The sequence below is a fragment of the Saimiri boliviensis genome, chromosome 1 (assembly GCF_048565385.1).
Source record: "Saimiri boliviensis isolate mSaiBol1 chromosome 1, mSaiBol1.pri, whole genome shotgun sequence".
Lineage (NCBI taxonomy): Eukaryota > Metazoa > Chordata > Mammalia > Primates > Cebidae > Saimiri > Saimiri boliviensis.
This window is the reverse complement of record NC_133449.1, coordinates 169,473,617-169,488,397: the sequence shown is the minus strand read 5'-3', so window position 1 is coordinate 169,488,397 and position 14,781 is coordinate 169,473,617. Positions and strand designations below refer to the sequence as shown.

Below are 14,781 nucleotides of genomic sequence, written 5' to 3'. Positions count from 1 at the left end.
TTGTCATTGCCCTGTAGGTAAGGTGTAATTTCTCCTTCATTACTTTAAAGTTATTTTGTCTTTAGTTTTCAGAAATTTGACTATGATTTCTCTTGGTATGGATTCCTTTGGGTTTCTCCTGTTTGGGTTTTGTTTGGCTTCTTGAATCTCTGGTTTATGCCTTTTGCCAATTTGCTTTGTTTCCAGCCATGATTTCTTTGAGTACATTTTTTTTTCTTTTTTTTTTTGAGACAAAGTCTCACTCTGTTGCCCAGGCTGGAGTGCAGTGGCATGATCTTGGTTCACTGCAAACTCTGCCTCCCGGGTTCAACTGATTCTCCTGCCTCAGCCTCCCAAAATACAAAAATACAAATTTACACCACCACGCCTGGCTAATTTTTGTATTTTTAGTAGAGATGGGGATTTCACCATATTGGTCAGGCTGGTCTCGAACTCCTGACCTCATAGTCTGCCCACCTTGGCATCCCAAAGTACTGGGATTACAGGCATGAGCCACCTTGCCCAGCCCTTTGAATACATTTTTAGCTGCACCTCTTTCTGATCTCCTTCTGGGACTCCAATGACACAAATGTTAGATCTTTCGGTATGGCCCCACAGGTTCTTGAGCTTCTGTTCATTTTTTATTATCTATTTTCTCTTTCCTCTTCAGAAGGACAATTTCTATTGTTCCATATTCTGGTTCATTGATTTTTTGTTCCCTCCATTCTGCTGTGGAGCACATATCTTGAGTTTTTATTTCAATTATTATACCTGGGTGTTCTGTTTTGTTTTGTTTGTTTGCTGTTTTTGACAGAGTCTTGCTCTGTCACCCAGGCTAGAGTGCAGTGAGTCAATCTTGGCTCACTGCAACTTCCCTGCCTCCCGGGTTCAAGTGATTCTCCTGCCTCAGCCTCCCAAGTAGCTGAGATAACACCACATCTGGCTAATTTTGATGGTTTTAGTAGAGATGGGTTTCACCATGTTGGCCAGCCTGGTCTCAAATTCATGACCTCAGGTGATCCACGCATCTCAGTCTCTCAAGTACTGGGATTACAGGTGTCAACCACTGCACCTGGCCCAATTATTATATATTTAATTTCTAAAACTTCCACAAGCATTTCTTTATATCTTTCTCTCTTTTTTTGCCAAGACTCTGTTTTTCATTTGTTTCAAATATGTTCATAATTGCTCATTGAAGCATTTCGATGAAGTCTGTTTATAAATATTTGTCAGATAATACTAACATCTGTCATCTTGGTGTCAGCAGCCCTTTGTTGTATTTTTCATTCACTTTAATATTTTCCTGGTTCTTGATATGACCCAGATAGTCCCTTCCAGGATGTGTCTGTACCCAAAAGGAACTCTTGCCCAAGTGTATGAGGCAATATATCCAATAATGCTTATAGCAGCATTGTTTATAGTAACGAAACTCTTAGAACAGCCAAAAAGTCAATCATTAGTAAAATGAACTTAAAGGTAAAAATGTATTTATACAATGGAATACTATAGAACAGTGTAAATTAATGAACTGAATTAATATAAACAAATTCTATACCATAATGATTTAAAAGAGCAAGCTCACAGAGGATCCATACTATATAAATTCATTTATATAAACTGCAAAGGCAGATAAAACTAAATGATATATCATTTAGGAATACATTCTTATCTATTGCAACTATAAATAAGAACAAGCAAGTACAAAATTCAGAATACTGATTGTTTTACACAGGGTTGAAAGACATATAATGTCTTTCAACAAGGAGGCACGCAGACTTCCAAGGTATCGTTCTAATTCTTTTTTTTTTTTTTTTTTTTTTTGAGACGGAGTTTCACTCGTCACCCAGCCTGGAGTGCAATGGCGCGATCTCGGCTCACCGCAACCTCCGCCTCCTGGGTTCAGGCAATTCTCCTGCCTCAGCCTCCTGCGTAGCTGGGATTACAGGCACGCGCCACCATGCCCAGCTAATTTTTTGTATTTTTAGTAGAGACGGGGTTTCACCATGTTGACCAGGATGGTCTCGATCTCTTGACCTCGTGATCCACCCGCCTCGGCCTCCCAAAGTGCTGGGATTACAGGCTTGAGCCACCGCTCCCGGCCCTGTTCTAATTCTTAAACTGGGTAATGGGTAGACTAGTGACTGTGTTATTATTGTTTTAAATTATACATATATGTTGTATACACTTGGTACATATATGCTGTATACACTATTTTGAATTTTGATAGATTTTAAAATAGAAAATAGTGAAAAACAAACAGCAAATTCTGAGCTGGGCATAGTAGCATATTTCTGCTACTTAAGAGGCCAAGGCAAGAGGATTGCCTGAGCTGAGAGGTTCAAAACCAGATTGGGTAACACAGCAAGACCTTGTTGCAAAAAAAAAAAAAAAAAAAAAAAAAATCTTTAATAAAAATGAAGCAATGTCTCTGGGGTCAGGCTGACTGGATTCAAATTCTACTTCACCACTTATTAGCTAGGTGACTGTTGAAATCCTAACTCCCAATGTGATGGTAGGAAATAGGGCTTTGAGTGGTAATTAGGTCATAAAGGAACAGCCCTGAATGAGATCAGTGCATTTATAAAAGTGATTCCAGAGGTTCTCTTGCCTTTCTTTCTGCCATGTGAGGAAACAAGGAGAAGTCAGCACTCTGAAACCTGGTAAAGAGCCCTCACCAGAACCCAACCATGCTGGCACCCTGAATTTATACTTCCAGTTTCTAACACTGTAATAAATAATTTTATGTTGTTTATAAGCCACTCAATCTATATTATTTGTTACAGCAGCCCAAACTGATTAGGACAGTGGCCTTGGGAAAGTTGCTTTACCTCTGTATATTCTAGTTCGTTCAACTTGAAAATATAGATACTAATTATTCCATTATTTTGAGGATTAAATGAGATATGTATAAGGTATTTAGAAAATAGTCAAGTATGTAGTAATGTAGTAATAATTATGAAGTAATAATAATACTAGTACATAATCCATAATGTTTTGCAACAAGAAAGTTCGTAGAAATTTAAATATGCCACTAGGGTTAAAAATTCATTAGAAATACTAAAAAATAAAATGAGAGACTTCAGAACATAGAAGAAAGCTAAAGATGTAAAATAAAAGAGAATATAAGAAACAGAAATAATTGAGAATATTCAATATCTGACAAGCACAAATTTCAGAAGAAAATAACAAGATTAAACTTAGGGATATAACCATTAAGAAAATAACAATAGACTATCCTGGCCAACATGGTGAAACCCTGTCTCGACTGCAAATACAAAAATTAGCTAGGTGTGGTGGCGCATGCCTGTAGCCTCAACCACTTGGGAGGCCGAGGCAGGAGAATCACTTGAACCCAGGAAGCAGAGGTCGCAGTGAGCCAAGATCGAAATGCTGCACTCCAGCCTGGTGACAGAGTGAGACTCCGTCTCAAAAAGAAAAGAAAAGAAAAGAAAAAACAATAGTAGAAGTCGGCCGGACACAGTGGCTCACACCTGTAATCCCAGCACTTTGGGAGGCTGATGCTCATGGATCACTTGAGGCCAGGAGATCAAGACCAGCCTATCCAATATAGTGAAACCCTGACTTTACTGAAAAAAAAAAAAATTAGCTGGGTGTGGTGGTGGGCACCTATAGTCCCAGCTACTCAGGAGGCTGAGGCAGGAGAATCATGTGAATCCAGGAGGCAGAAATTACAGTGAGCTGAGATTGCAGATTGCACCACTGCACTCCAGCCTGGGTGACAGAGTAAGGTCAGTCTCAAAATAATAATAATACTAGAAATGAAGTAATCCCAGAGAGAAAAAGGTATAAATTGTTAGAATACATAAGTACATTTAGTGTTCGGCAAAATGAATGAAAAAAATTATAATACTATCATTAAATTCAAGGCATCTAAAAAGAAAAGAGAAAATCCTGAGGGAACGAGACACAGAAAATTTCTTTCTTCACAGAAATATGGAGAGAGAGAGAGAGAGAGGGAGGTGAGGGTATAAAAAGGATCGAGAATCACACTGGCATAAAATTTTTTGTCAAAATTATAAATCTATAATCAATGTATTAATGATTTTAAATTTCCAAGCAAGAATTCTATATCTGGCCAAATCATCAATCAAATAAAAAGGAAAACTAAATGTATTTTCAGCCTGGTAGAGACCCAGAAGTGTATTTTTTGTGAGCCCTCCTTTAGGAAGACACTTCAGGATATATTGCAGCAAAGAGAGGGAATTAAAAGGGAGACAAGAAGGCCGGGCGCGGTGGCTCAAGCCTGTAATCCCAGCACTTTGGGAGGCCGAGGCGAGTGGATCACAAGGTCAAGAGATTGAGACCAACCCGGTCAACATGGTGAAACCCCGTCTCTACTAAAAATACAAAAAATTAGCTGGGCATGGTGGCGCATGCCTATAATCCCAGCTACTCAGGAGGCTGAGGCAGGAGAATTGCCTGAACCCAGGAGGCGGAGGTTGCGGTGAGCCAAGATCGCGCCATTGCACTCCAGCCTGGGTAACAAGAGCGAAACTCCGTCTCAAAAAAAAAAAAAAAAAAAAAAAAAAAAAAAAAAAAAAGGAGACAAGAGATCTGCTAAGTAATGTATTCAACCAGGAGAGGTATGAAGATAAGATGATAGTTTTGTACAGACTTAGAGATCATTTATTCCAAGTGGAAGTAAAAAGCTAGAGGGCTTCAGGTGAGGAAAGGCGAATTATTGACTGAGATTTTGAAAATATGGTAAAGCTAGCTAATGGAGTCTAAAATGATGAATCTATTTGGTCTTGATTTAGTAACATGTTGTTCTCATTGGTACAACATTGGATCCAAAGAGCAGGAAAGACAGTCTCTATCACTAAAAAATACAGTGAGAGACTTAGAACATAGAAGAAAAGCTAAAAATGTAAAATAAAAGAGAAATATTAGGAACAGAGAAACAACTAAGAATATTCAATATCTTTTTTGTTTGTTTTTTTAGTTTGTTTACTAAGAGTATTTAATATCAGACAAGCACGAATCTCAGATGGAAATAATGAGATTAAACTTAGAGATACACCATTAAGAAAATAATAGTAGAAATGAAGTAATCTCAAATCTTAGATTATTTAGATCCCTAGATTCCCAGACTACTTAAAGGTTTCAGTAAGTAATAGGGCTCTGCAATGAACAATGAGAAAGAGAATCAGCCCAATAACCTGAAATTGTTCTGGCACTCAGATGTTGGCCATGATCTTCTCCTATTGAATGCTAACAGTTTCATAGAAAACCAAGACCAGAAGAGATCCCTGTGACCCTGATGGACCAAGACTTCATGCTTAAGGAGAGATAAAAACAAGCACTATGTCTAAAACAAAAAAAAGAAAAAGACAAAAGAGCCCCTTTTCCTTACTAGTATGAGTGAATACTGCTTATTTACCAACTACAGATTTAATTTCAGTGTTCTTCCCACTTCCTAAGTAAAATTCATTAAAATAATATAGAATTACTCCAATTTTCTGAAAGCATTCAATCCAGAGCTAACCTGTACTTCTTGAACCTCCGTTAAAAACACCTAACAGAAGCCCAAATCCTATAGCTCCTTTGTGAGACCCTGTTACTAAAGTGACCCATGTTTCCTATTGTGTGCAGTCTCATTCATTGCAACAAATCAATTAACCCAACTTTGTTCTGATACAGTGTGTTCTTGATTTGGGACTGCAGGGCATTCGTAATTTATATAGTCATTAAAAGTAAATTTTAAATATTATCTTCATGTTCTAAAATGTGTCTATAGACAAGACAAGGAATTCTTAGCTATGGTGGTAAAAATGTAAAAGTAGAAGTTCAACTGAGAGAGGTTGGAAAGTGTAAGAGAGAATCAAATATAAAAGGAAGAATAAGAATGCTATTCTTTTTTCATACAAAAATCAAACGAAACTGTTATTAGTGGAACAATAAAGAGAGGTTTCAGTCTGACCAGAGAAGTACCCAAAAATAGTAACATAGCTATATCTGAAAAACAAAAGATGAAAGTTGTTTTAAGTGTGCTAGCTACTCAGCAATCACAATAGGAAATTAATTGCCTAAAGTTTATGAAGAAGTTACTATATTAGTTTGCTCAGCTGTTGTAGCAAATACCACAAACTGGGTGGCTTAAACAACAGACATTTCTTTCCTTAATAGTTCTAGAGACTGAAAGTCCAAGATCAATGTGTCGGCAGGGTTGTTTGCACTAGGAGGGCTCTCTCTGTGGCTTGTAGTTGGTTATCTTCTAGTATCTTCACATAATCAACCCTCTCTGGGTTCACATGTCTGCCATCTCTTTCTCTATGTTCTAATCTCCTCTTCTGATAAGTACAGCAGTTGTATTGGATTAAGATCATGAACCATTTTGATATGATCACCTCTTTTTAAGGACCTGTCTCTAAATACAGTCACATTCTAAGGTAGTGGGAGTTAGGGTTTCAACATATGAGTTTGAGGGAGTATGGGAACACAGTTCAGCTCATAACAGTCACAAACATATTCCTTAGTGGTAAAAAAATAATAATAATATAATAAAAGCTTTAAAAAAGGTATAAAATGCTTGCCAATGGGATAGAATTAAAAAACAGACCAGTTTGTTGGCAGAAATGTGGAAAAATTTGTACATCCAGACAGTGGGGATAGCAGTGTAAATTAGTACAACCACTGGAAGACTATCGAGAAATGTCTACTAAGAGTAAACATGTACTTACAAGACAGGCAACAATTTCACTCCTAGGCATACACCCGACAAAACTGCATGCAGGTTGCCAAACGTCATGTAAAAGAATGTTCATAGAAGTATAGTTTCGCATCCCAAATACTGATCTAAAGGATACATATATTTTTTTGAGATGGAGTTTCACTCTTGTTGCCCAGGCTGGATTGCAATGCCTCGATCTCGGCTCACAGCAACCTCTGCTTCCCAAGTTCAAGAGACTCTGCTGCCTCAGTCTCCTGAGTAGCTGGGATTTCAGGCATGTGCCACCATGCCTGGCTAATTTTTGTATTTTTAGTAGAGACCAGGTTTTATCATGTTGGTCAGTCTGGTCTTGAACTCCAGACCCCAGGTGATCTACACTCCTCTGCCTCCCAAAGTGCTGGGATTGCAGGCATGGTATATTCATATAGTGAAATATTATACAGCAATGAGAATGAAAGGACTAAACTTAAAAGCTGTACTACAGATAAATTTCATAAACATAATGCTAAGTGAAAAATGCCACACACAGGCAGCTTATACTCTATTACTCCCTTTATATAAATTCAGAAGAGGCAAGATTAAACTATGGTATTGGAAGTCAGCCTATTTGCTATACTTGAGCTAGTAGTGATTGTAAGGAGTAATTTTTATGGCACTTGGGGTGCCAGTGATGTTCCATTTTCTCATCAAGCTGCTGGTACTACATATATTACTTTGGGAATATATATTGAGTTGAACATAAAGGATTTGTTCACTTTTCTTCATGTAAGTAATAATTCAATTAAACTGTTTTCAAAGTTTGCTAATAGAAATCAGGACTGCAAAAAAAGAGTAAATAGAAGATTGTTGCATTTTGCATATTTTCTAACATATTTGATTTCTTAGCATAAGTATTTGTCTTTGTTTTAAATACAGACAATGATATGAAACATGTTTAGGTTTTGCATTTTAGCATCAAATATGTAATACTCAGAGTGTGATAAAATAGACTGGGCAGAATATATAGAAAATAAAATTAATATGTGATTTTATTAGGATGGTTTATCACAACAAAAGCCAAAAAGAAGAGAAAAATCTCAGGAAAATCAACAGCATGCATGAATTTGGAATGTCTCTGTAAATAAATGCAATGAAAATAAAATTTAATTTTCCACAATTGGACAACATAAAGCTTAACAGACAGATCCATTAAAAAGGGAAATAAAAGCTAAATCTCAAGGTGAAATTTTTGTCCATGACACTTTCGAATTCTAGATCTGAAAAATTTTGGGATAAATGGCACAAAACAATGCGTCATAATGAGATCGTTACTTGAATCCAAAGCTATTCCGGAAGGCTGCAGTTTTCCCTACTTCATCATCAGCGCCCTGGGGCAAAAAGTTGGGGATAATTGGCTTCAGGAACTTGAACTCATTTGTCCCAGAACCTCCCGTCAGACACACCTCGTACTGGTAGCTCTGGGACAGGGTCCCGGTGCCGCTCACGTCCACCAGATGCCCCGGAAAGGGACCCTCGGGCACCGAGCAGCGACCCACCGACGCCGCCCGGCTCCTCCTGCACAGCCGCACCGCCACGAACAGGAGCACCGAGAACAGGAAGAGCGACGACACCGAGGCCAACGCCACCACCAGGTAGACGGTGAGCGAGTCGGCCTGGGCCTGGGCCGGGGCCGCCTCCGGGAGCGGCAGGTAGGGCTGGGAGAAGCCGTCCACCAGGAGCACGTGCAGCGTGGCGGTGGCCGAGCGCGGGGGCTCGCCATTGTCCTTGACCAGCACCACCAGCCTGTGCTTGGCCGCGTCGCGCTCGCTCAGCAGCCTGGCGGTGCGCACCTCGCCATTGTGCGCCCACACGCCGAACAGCCCGGGCTCCGTGGCCTTGAGCAGCTGGAACGACAGCCAGGCGTTCTGGCCCGAGTCGCCGTCCACCGCCACCACCTTGCTCACCAGGTAGCCCGGCTCGGCCGCCCGGGGCACCAGCTCGGTGCAGGGCGCGGAGCCGTTCTGCAGCGGGTACAGCACGAAGGGCGAGTTGTCGTTGGCGTCCAGCACCAGCACGCGCACCAGCGCCTCGCTGCTCAGCGCCGGGGAGCCGCGGTCTGTGGCGCCCACGCGGAACTCGAACGCCTGCAGGGCCTCGTAGTCCAGCGCCCGGAGGGCGAACAGGTGTCCGTTGTCCGCGTTGATGGAGACCAGGGAGGCGAGGGGCAGGTGCGGGTCCTGGGGCGGCAGCAGCGAGTAGGTGACCTGGGCGTTGCTGCCTGAGTCTCTGTCTGTGGCGCTGACGCTGCCGATGTGCAGGGCGGGGCTGTTGTTCTCGCGGACGAAGAGGGTGTAGGAGGTTTGTGTGAAGGCGGGGGCGTTGTCGTTGACGTCGGAGACCAACACGGTTATGCTGTGCTCGGTTTTCAGCCTTGGTGTCCCCAAGTCAGTGACGGTGATGGTGATGTTGTACTCAGCTTGGCTCTCTCTGTCCAGTTTTCTCTGTGTCACGAGGGTGTAAAAGTTCTTGAATGTGGGCTTCAAAAGAAACGGGAGGTCGTTCTGGATGGAACAAATCATCCTACCGTTGTCCCCGGAGTCTGGATCAGAAACACTGAAAACAGCAACTACAGTTTCCGGGGCGTTTTCTGGGGTAGGGCTGGAAAGCGTCGATAGGGTGAGTTCAGGGGCGTTGTCATTCACATCCACCACTTCTATAGCCACAGTGCATTTTCCCGAAAGGCCCCCACCATCTGTGGCTATAATTTCCACGTTGTAATATGGAGTTGCCTCGAAATCCAATGCCCGTTTCAGGCGAATTTCTCCTGTTATTTGGTCTACTACAAATGGTTGAGTAACTTCATCACCTTGAAATAGAGCATAGACTACACTCCCATACGCTCCTGCATCTAAATCTCGGGCAGAGACAGCGATAATTAAGGAGTTAACGGAGCTGTTCTCAGGAATCTGTACCTCATAGAGTGATTGTAAAAATTCGGGGGCGTTGTCATTATTGTCCAAGACGACAACGCGAACTGTGGTGGTCCCGGACCTGGGCGGAGCCCCACCATCCAGTGCCGTGAGTGTTAAGCTGAGCTCAGGTCTCTCCTCCCGGTCCAGCGCTTTGTCCAGCACCAGTTCTGGGTATTTTCTGCCGTCTCCGCGATTATGAGTAGCCACATGAAAGTGGGAATTGGGGCTGATTGTGTAGTTCTGGACAGTGTTGCTACCTATGTCAAAGTCCTGTGCTGTTTTCAAAGGAAACACAGTCCCAGGCTGGGTGCCCTCTGAGATTTTTAGGAGCATTTCCCTCTCTGGGAACTCTGGAGAATGGTCATTTATATCTGTGAGCTGCAGATCAGCTTGAAAAAACTGCACTGGGTTTTCTAGTAAGAGCTGGAAATGCAGTATACAAGGTTCCGTCGCCCCGCACAACACCTCCCTGTCTAGTTTTTTATATAGAAGCAAATTGCCGGTCTTTATATCAAGCTGCACGAGCTCTTTGTTTCCTTTGTAATGGATTCGCGCGCCCCGAGTGGCCAGTTCCCCCACCCTGAGACCCAGGTCTTTTGCCAGGTTGCCCACAGAATAGCCACTTTCTGTTTCTTCTGGTATGGAATACCTAACTGCCTCAGAGCCAGCCTCCCACAAAAGCAACAGTATAGCAAGAAACATAACTTGCCTTTTCTGTGACGTTTTTGCTAGCGCAGTCTCCATTGTTCAGACCCGGTCCAGAAAGCGCAGTTTCTTCAACTCGGTATACAATCCACCCAGATGATTTGCTTAAATAACTGCCAATTCAGTCTTTCTTCACTGACTTGCACAAGAACGACGTCCACTCTGAAGATTTAGCCACTAGATCTTACCTAAAATGCGTCCTTTTAGGAAGCATTCAGTTTGGATTCCCCAGCTTAATGGCGCCTGGGTTATCCGCAGAGCCCACTATTCACACTCTTAGCCTGCAGCGCCACCAGGCGTCCTAATTTACTATTGCATACAGTATTTGTCATTTCATCCTAAATTGTAACCTTGATGTGTATCCATACTCTTTCGTCATATAAGCTCTCTCGATGATATCTCCAGTTCCTAGTTACTGGAAGTTCTAAATAACTTCCAGTTAACTTTGCAGAGTTAACTTTCAGTGAGAGATTTTTGAGAACAAACTAAACTTATATATTAATAAGTTTTATTATTAATATATGTTACTTATATATTAGTCTTCTCCATAAAAGAACCTTTGACTACACAAACATACTTTTTTTGGCGGGTTTCTTATTTGATTACATTCAGTACGTAATTATGAATATCTACAGAAATTTAAAGTTAAAGAAAAATTACTTTTGAAGTAAACATCAATAACATCCAGAAAATGGTACAAATCATAGGTGTACGACTCAATAAATTTTCACAAAGTGAGCACACTCCTATAAGCAAAACCTAGATTAAAAATAAAATACTACTCAAACTCAAGTCCCCACCTGCTACTGTCTGGTTACTAGCCTCTCCCCAAAAGATAAGCACCATCCTGACTTCTGTGGTCATAGATTTTTTTTGCCTTTTTTCTTTTAAACTTTATACAAATGGAGTTGTATAAAGTTACTGTATACAGATTGTTACTCTCATGTGTCTGACTTCTCAATATTATATTTGTCAAATTGATCTATGGCATCTTGTTCTAATTTTTTTATTCTCATTGCTTTATATTATTCTGTTGTATGAATATACTATGATTTATTTATCCATTCTCCAGTTGGTGAACACTGGATTTTTTCCAGTTTTAAGCTATTTTGGGTAGTACTACTGTAAACATCCTGTTTACAGTAGTACTGTAAACACCAATCTTTTGGTGACCACACATATGTGTTTATGTTGAATATATTCAAAGGAGTTGGATTGCTATGTATTAAGGTGTGCTCACATATTTTGCTTTAGCAGATAATGGAATAATTTTCATAAGTAGTTGTACTAATACCAGCAAAGTATGAGAGTTCCAGTTGCTCCACATTCTTGTCAACATTTGATGCTATCTTCTCCATTTTAACCCTCTCTGGTGAGTGTGTGGTGATACCATATTGTAATTTTAGTTAGTATTTTCACTGGTGATTAAACAATTTGAGCCTTTTCATGTTTATCGGCCATGAGGACACACTCTTGTGAAGGGCTTATGCAAATCTTTTGTACTTTTCTGGTGGGGAGGCATTTGCCTGTTTGTTCTGCAGAAGTTTCTTATATGTTCTGGAAGTCCTTTTTCAGATACATGTATTGCAAACATCTTTTCCCACTCTATGGTTTATGTTTCAAGTCTATTATGGCATCTTTGATGAATAACATTTCTTAACTTTAGTCAGATTTGTCAATAATTTTCATTTAATCTTTTTGTGTTTTATTTAAATGTTGGCAAATTCCAAGGTCACGAAAATATTCTTGTATGATATAGTTCTGAAAGATTAATTATTCCACTTTTCACATTTAGAGCTATAATCAACCTGAAATTAATTTTTTCAAGTGAATAAGGTTGGAGTCAAACATTTTGTACCATCTATCTAAAAGACAATCCATTTTCCATTGTTTTTGAAGTGTCATTTTTGTTATAAATCAAGAGACCATAGCGCTGAAGATGTTTTATTTAATCTTGTTTATCCTACAATAACATTATTATAGCTTTATCATGAGTTTTGTTGTCTGAGAAGTAAGTTCTCAAGTTTTTAAAAAATACATTTTACTTTTAGAGGGGTTTTAGGTTCACAGCAAAAATGAGATTTCACATATGCCCGTGTCTCCACACAAGCACAGCTTCACCCATTGTCAACATCCTCCACCAGAGTGGTTCCTTTGTTACAACTGATGAATCTGCACTGATACATCATTATAACCCAGAGTCCATAGTTTACATTAGGGCTCACTCTTGGTGCTGTATAGTCTACAGCTTTGGACAAATTTAAAATGATATGGATTCACCTTTATAGTATCACACAAAGTAGTTTCACTGCCCTAAAAATCCCTCGTGCTCCACTTACATATACCTCCCTCCCTCCCCTAGAACCCACTGCAAATGGATTTTTTTTTCTGTCTCCAAAGTTTTGCTTTTTCTAGAACACCATGTAGTTGGAATCATACAGTATGTAGTCTTTTCAGATTGGCTTCTTTCACTTAGTAATATCCATTTAGATTTCCTCCCTGTCTTTTCATAGGTTGATAGCTCATTTCTTTGTGATGCTGAATAGTATTCTATGGGTTGAATAAATTGCAGTTTGTTTATCCATTCACCAACATGAAGGACATGTTGGTTGCTTCCAAGTTTTGGCATCTTTGATGAATAACTATGAATAATTATGAATGAAACTGCTATAAATATCCCTACACAGGTTTTTGTGTAAACATAAATTTTCAACTCCTTTGGGAAAATCCTAAGGAACATGAATGCTGGATCACATGGTAATAGTATGTTTTGTTTTGTATTCAACTGCCAAACTGTCTTCCAAAGTGTCTGTACAATTTTGCATTCCCACCAGCAATGAATGAGAACTCCTGTTGCTCTCATTACCAGCATTTGGCGCTATCAGTGTCCTGGAGTTTGGTCATTCTAATAGGTGTATAGTTGTACTTCATTGTTATTTTAATTTGCATTTCCCTGTTAACATATGATATGGAGCATCTGTTCATATGTTTATTTGCCAGCTGTGTATCTTCTTTGGTGAGGTGTCTGTTAAGGTCTTTGGCCCATTTGGTTCTTGTTGCTGAGTTTTAGTAGTTCTTAATATATTTTGAATAACAGTCCTTTATCAGATATGCCTTTTGCAAATATTTTCTCCTAGTTTATGTCTTGTCTTTTCATTCTCTTCATAGTATCTTTTGCAGAGCAGAAAGTTTCAATTTTAATGAAGTCCAGTTTATTAATTCTTTCTTCTATGGATTATGACTTTGCTGTGGTATCTCTAGTTTTGCTCCTTTTCTTCAAGATTGCTTTGGTTATTTATATGTTAAAATAAACTTAATGTTTGGCTCATTAATTTTCATAAATAAATCTGCTGAAATTTTGTTTAGGATTTTATTGCATCTATAGATTGACTAAGAAAGAACTGACATATTCCCAACATCGACTCTTCCAATTAGTGAACCTTATATATTTCTGTAATTATTTAGATCTTCTTTAATTTTTCTCAATATTTTACAGTTTTCAGTGAAGTCTGAATACTAGATTCTAGTATTCATCTAGATTTGGTCATACTATTTTTGAAACCATTGTGCATAATATTTAAATTTTTCACTTTTTATGTTGCTACATAGAAATACAACTCATGTTTGTATGTTGACCTTGTATTCAGTGGCATTGTTAACTTCATTTATTAATTCCAGTAGCCTGTAGATTCTTCATGGCTTTCAATGCATATAATCATGCCTACTTAAAAAGACATTTTAATTTTGTCCCTTTGAATCATATTTATTTATTCATATTTAATCATATGCCTTTATTCCTTCTTTGCTTTATTGTGCTGTTTAGGATCTGTAATAAAATACTAAATTGGAGAAGAAAAGACAGGTATCCTTGTTCATTCTTGATCTCCAGAGGAAAGTTTTCAAAAATTTACCATTAATGATGTTTCCTGTAGGTTTTTTAAGTCACTCTGAAAGTTCGCTTCGATTTTAGTTTGCTAATAATGTTACCATTAGTGTGTACTGAATTTTATCACATGACTTTTTTCTGTATCCATTGAAATAATCATGATTTTTCCTTTATCTTTTAATATGGTAAATCATAATAATCAATATTCAAATATTAAACTGCCTCTGTATTCCTAAAATAAATTCCAGTTTCCAATAATTTATTATTTCTCTTTTATACATTTCTAAATTTTACTTGCTAATACTTTTATTTTTATTTTTTATTTCTTTTTTAATTTTTTTGAGATGGAGTTTTGCTCTTGTCACCCAGGCTGGAGTGCAGTGGCGCAATCTTGGCTCACTGCAACCTCTGCCTCCCGATTTCAAGCAATTCTCCTGCCTTAGCCTCCCAAGTAACTGGGATTACAGGCTTGTGCCACCATGCCCAGCTAATTTTGTATTTGTGGTAGAGATGGGATTTCTCCATGTTGATTGGGCTGGTCTTGAACTCCCAACCTCAGGTGATCCGCC

At 39.2% G+C, this 14,781-nt stretch overlaps 1 protein-coding gene across 1 annotated transcript; it reads right to left on the bottom strand.

Moving 5' to 3' along the window:
- Nucleotides 1-4,549: 4,549 nt before the first annotated feature.
- Nucleotides 4,550-12,658, bottom strand: LOC104649880 (protocadherin beta-5). Its single transcript, XM_010341789.3, has one exon. It carries the CDS (start codon nucleotides 10,363-10,365, stop codon nucleotides 7,978-7,980), a length of 2,388 nt encoding a protein of 795 aa, XP_010340091.3. The 5' UTR covers nucleotides 10,366-12,658; the 3' UTR covers nucleotides 4,550-7,977.
- Nucleotides 12,659-14,781: the final 2,123 nt, after the last annotated feature.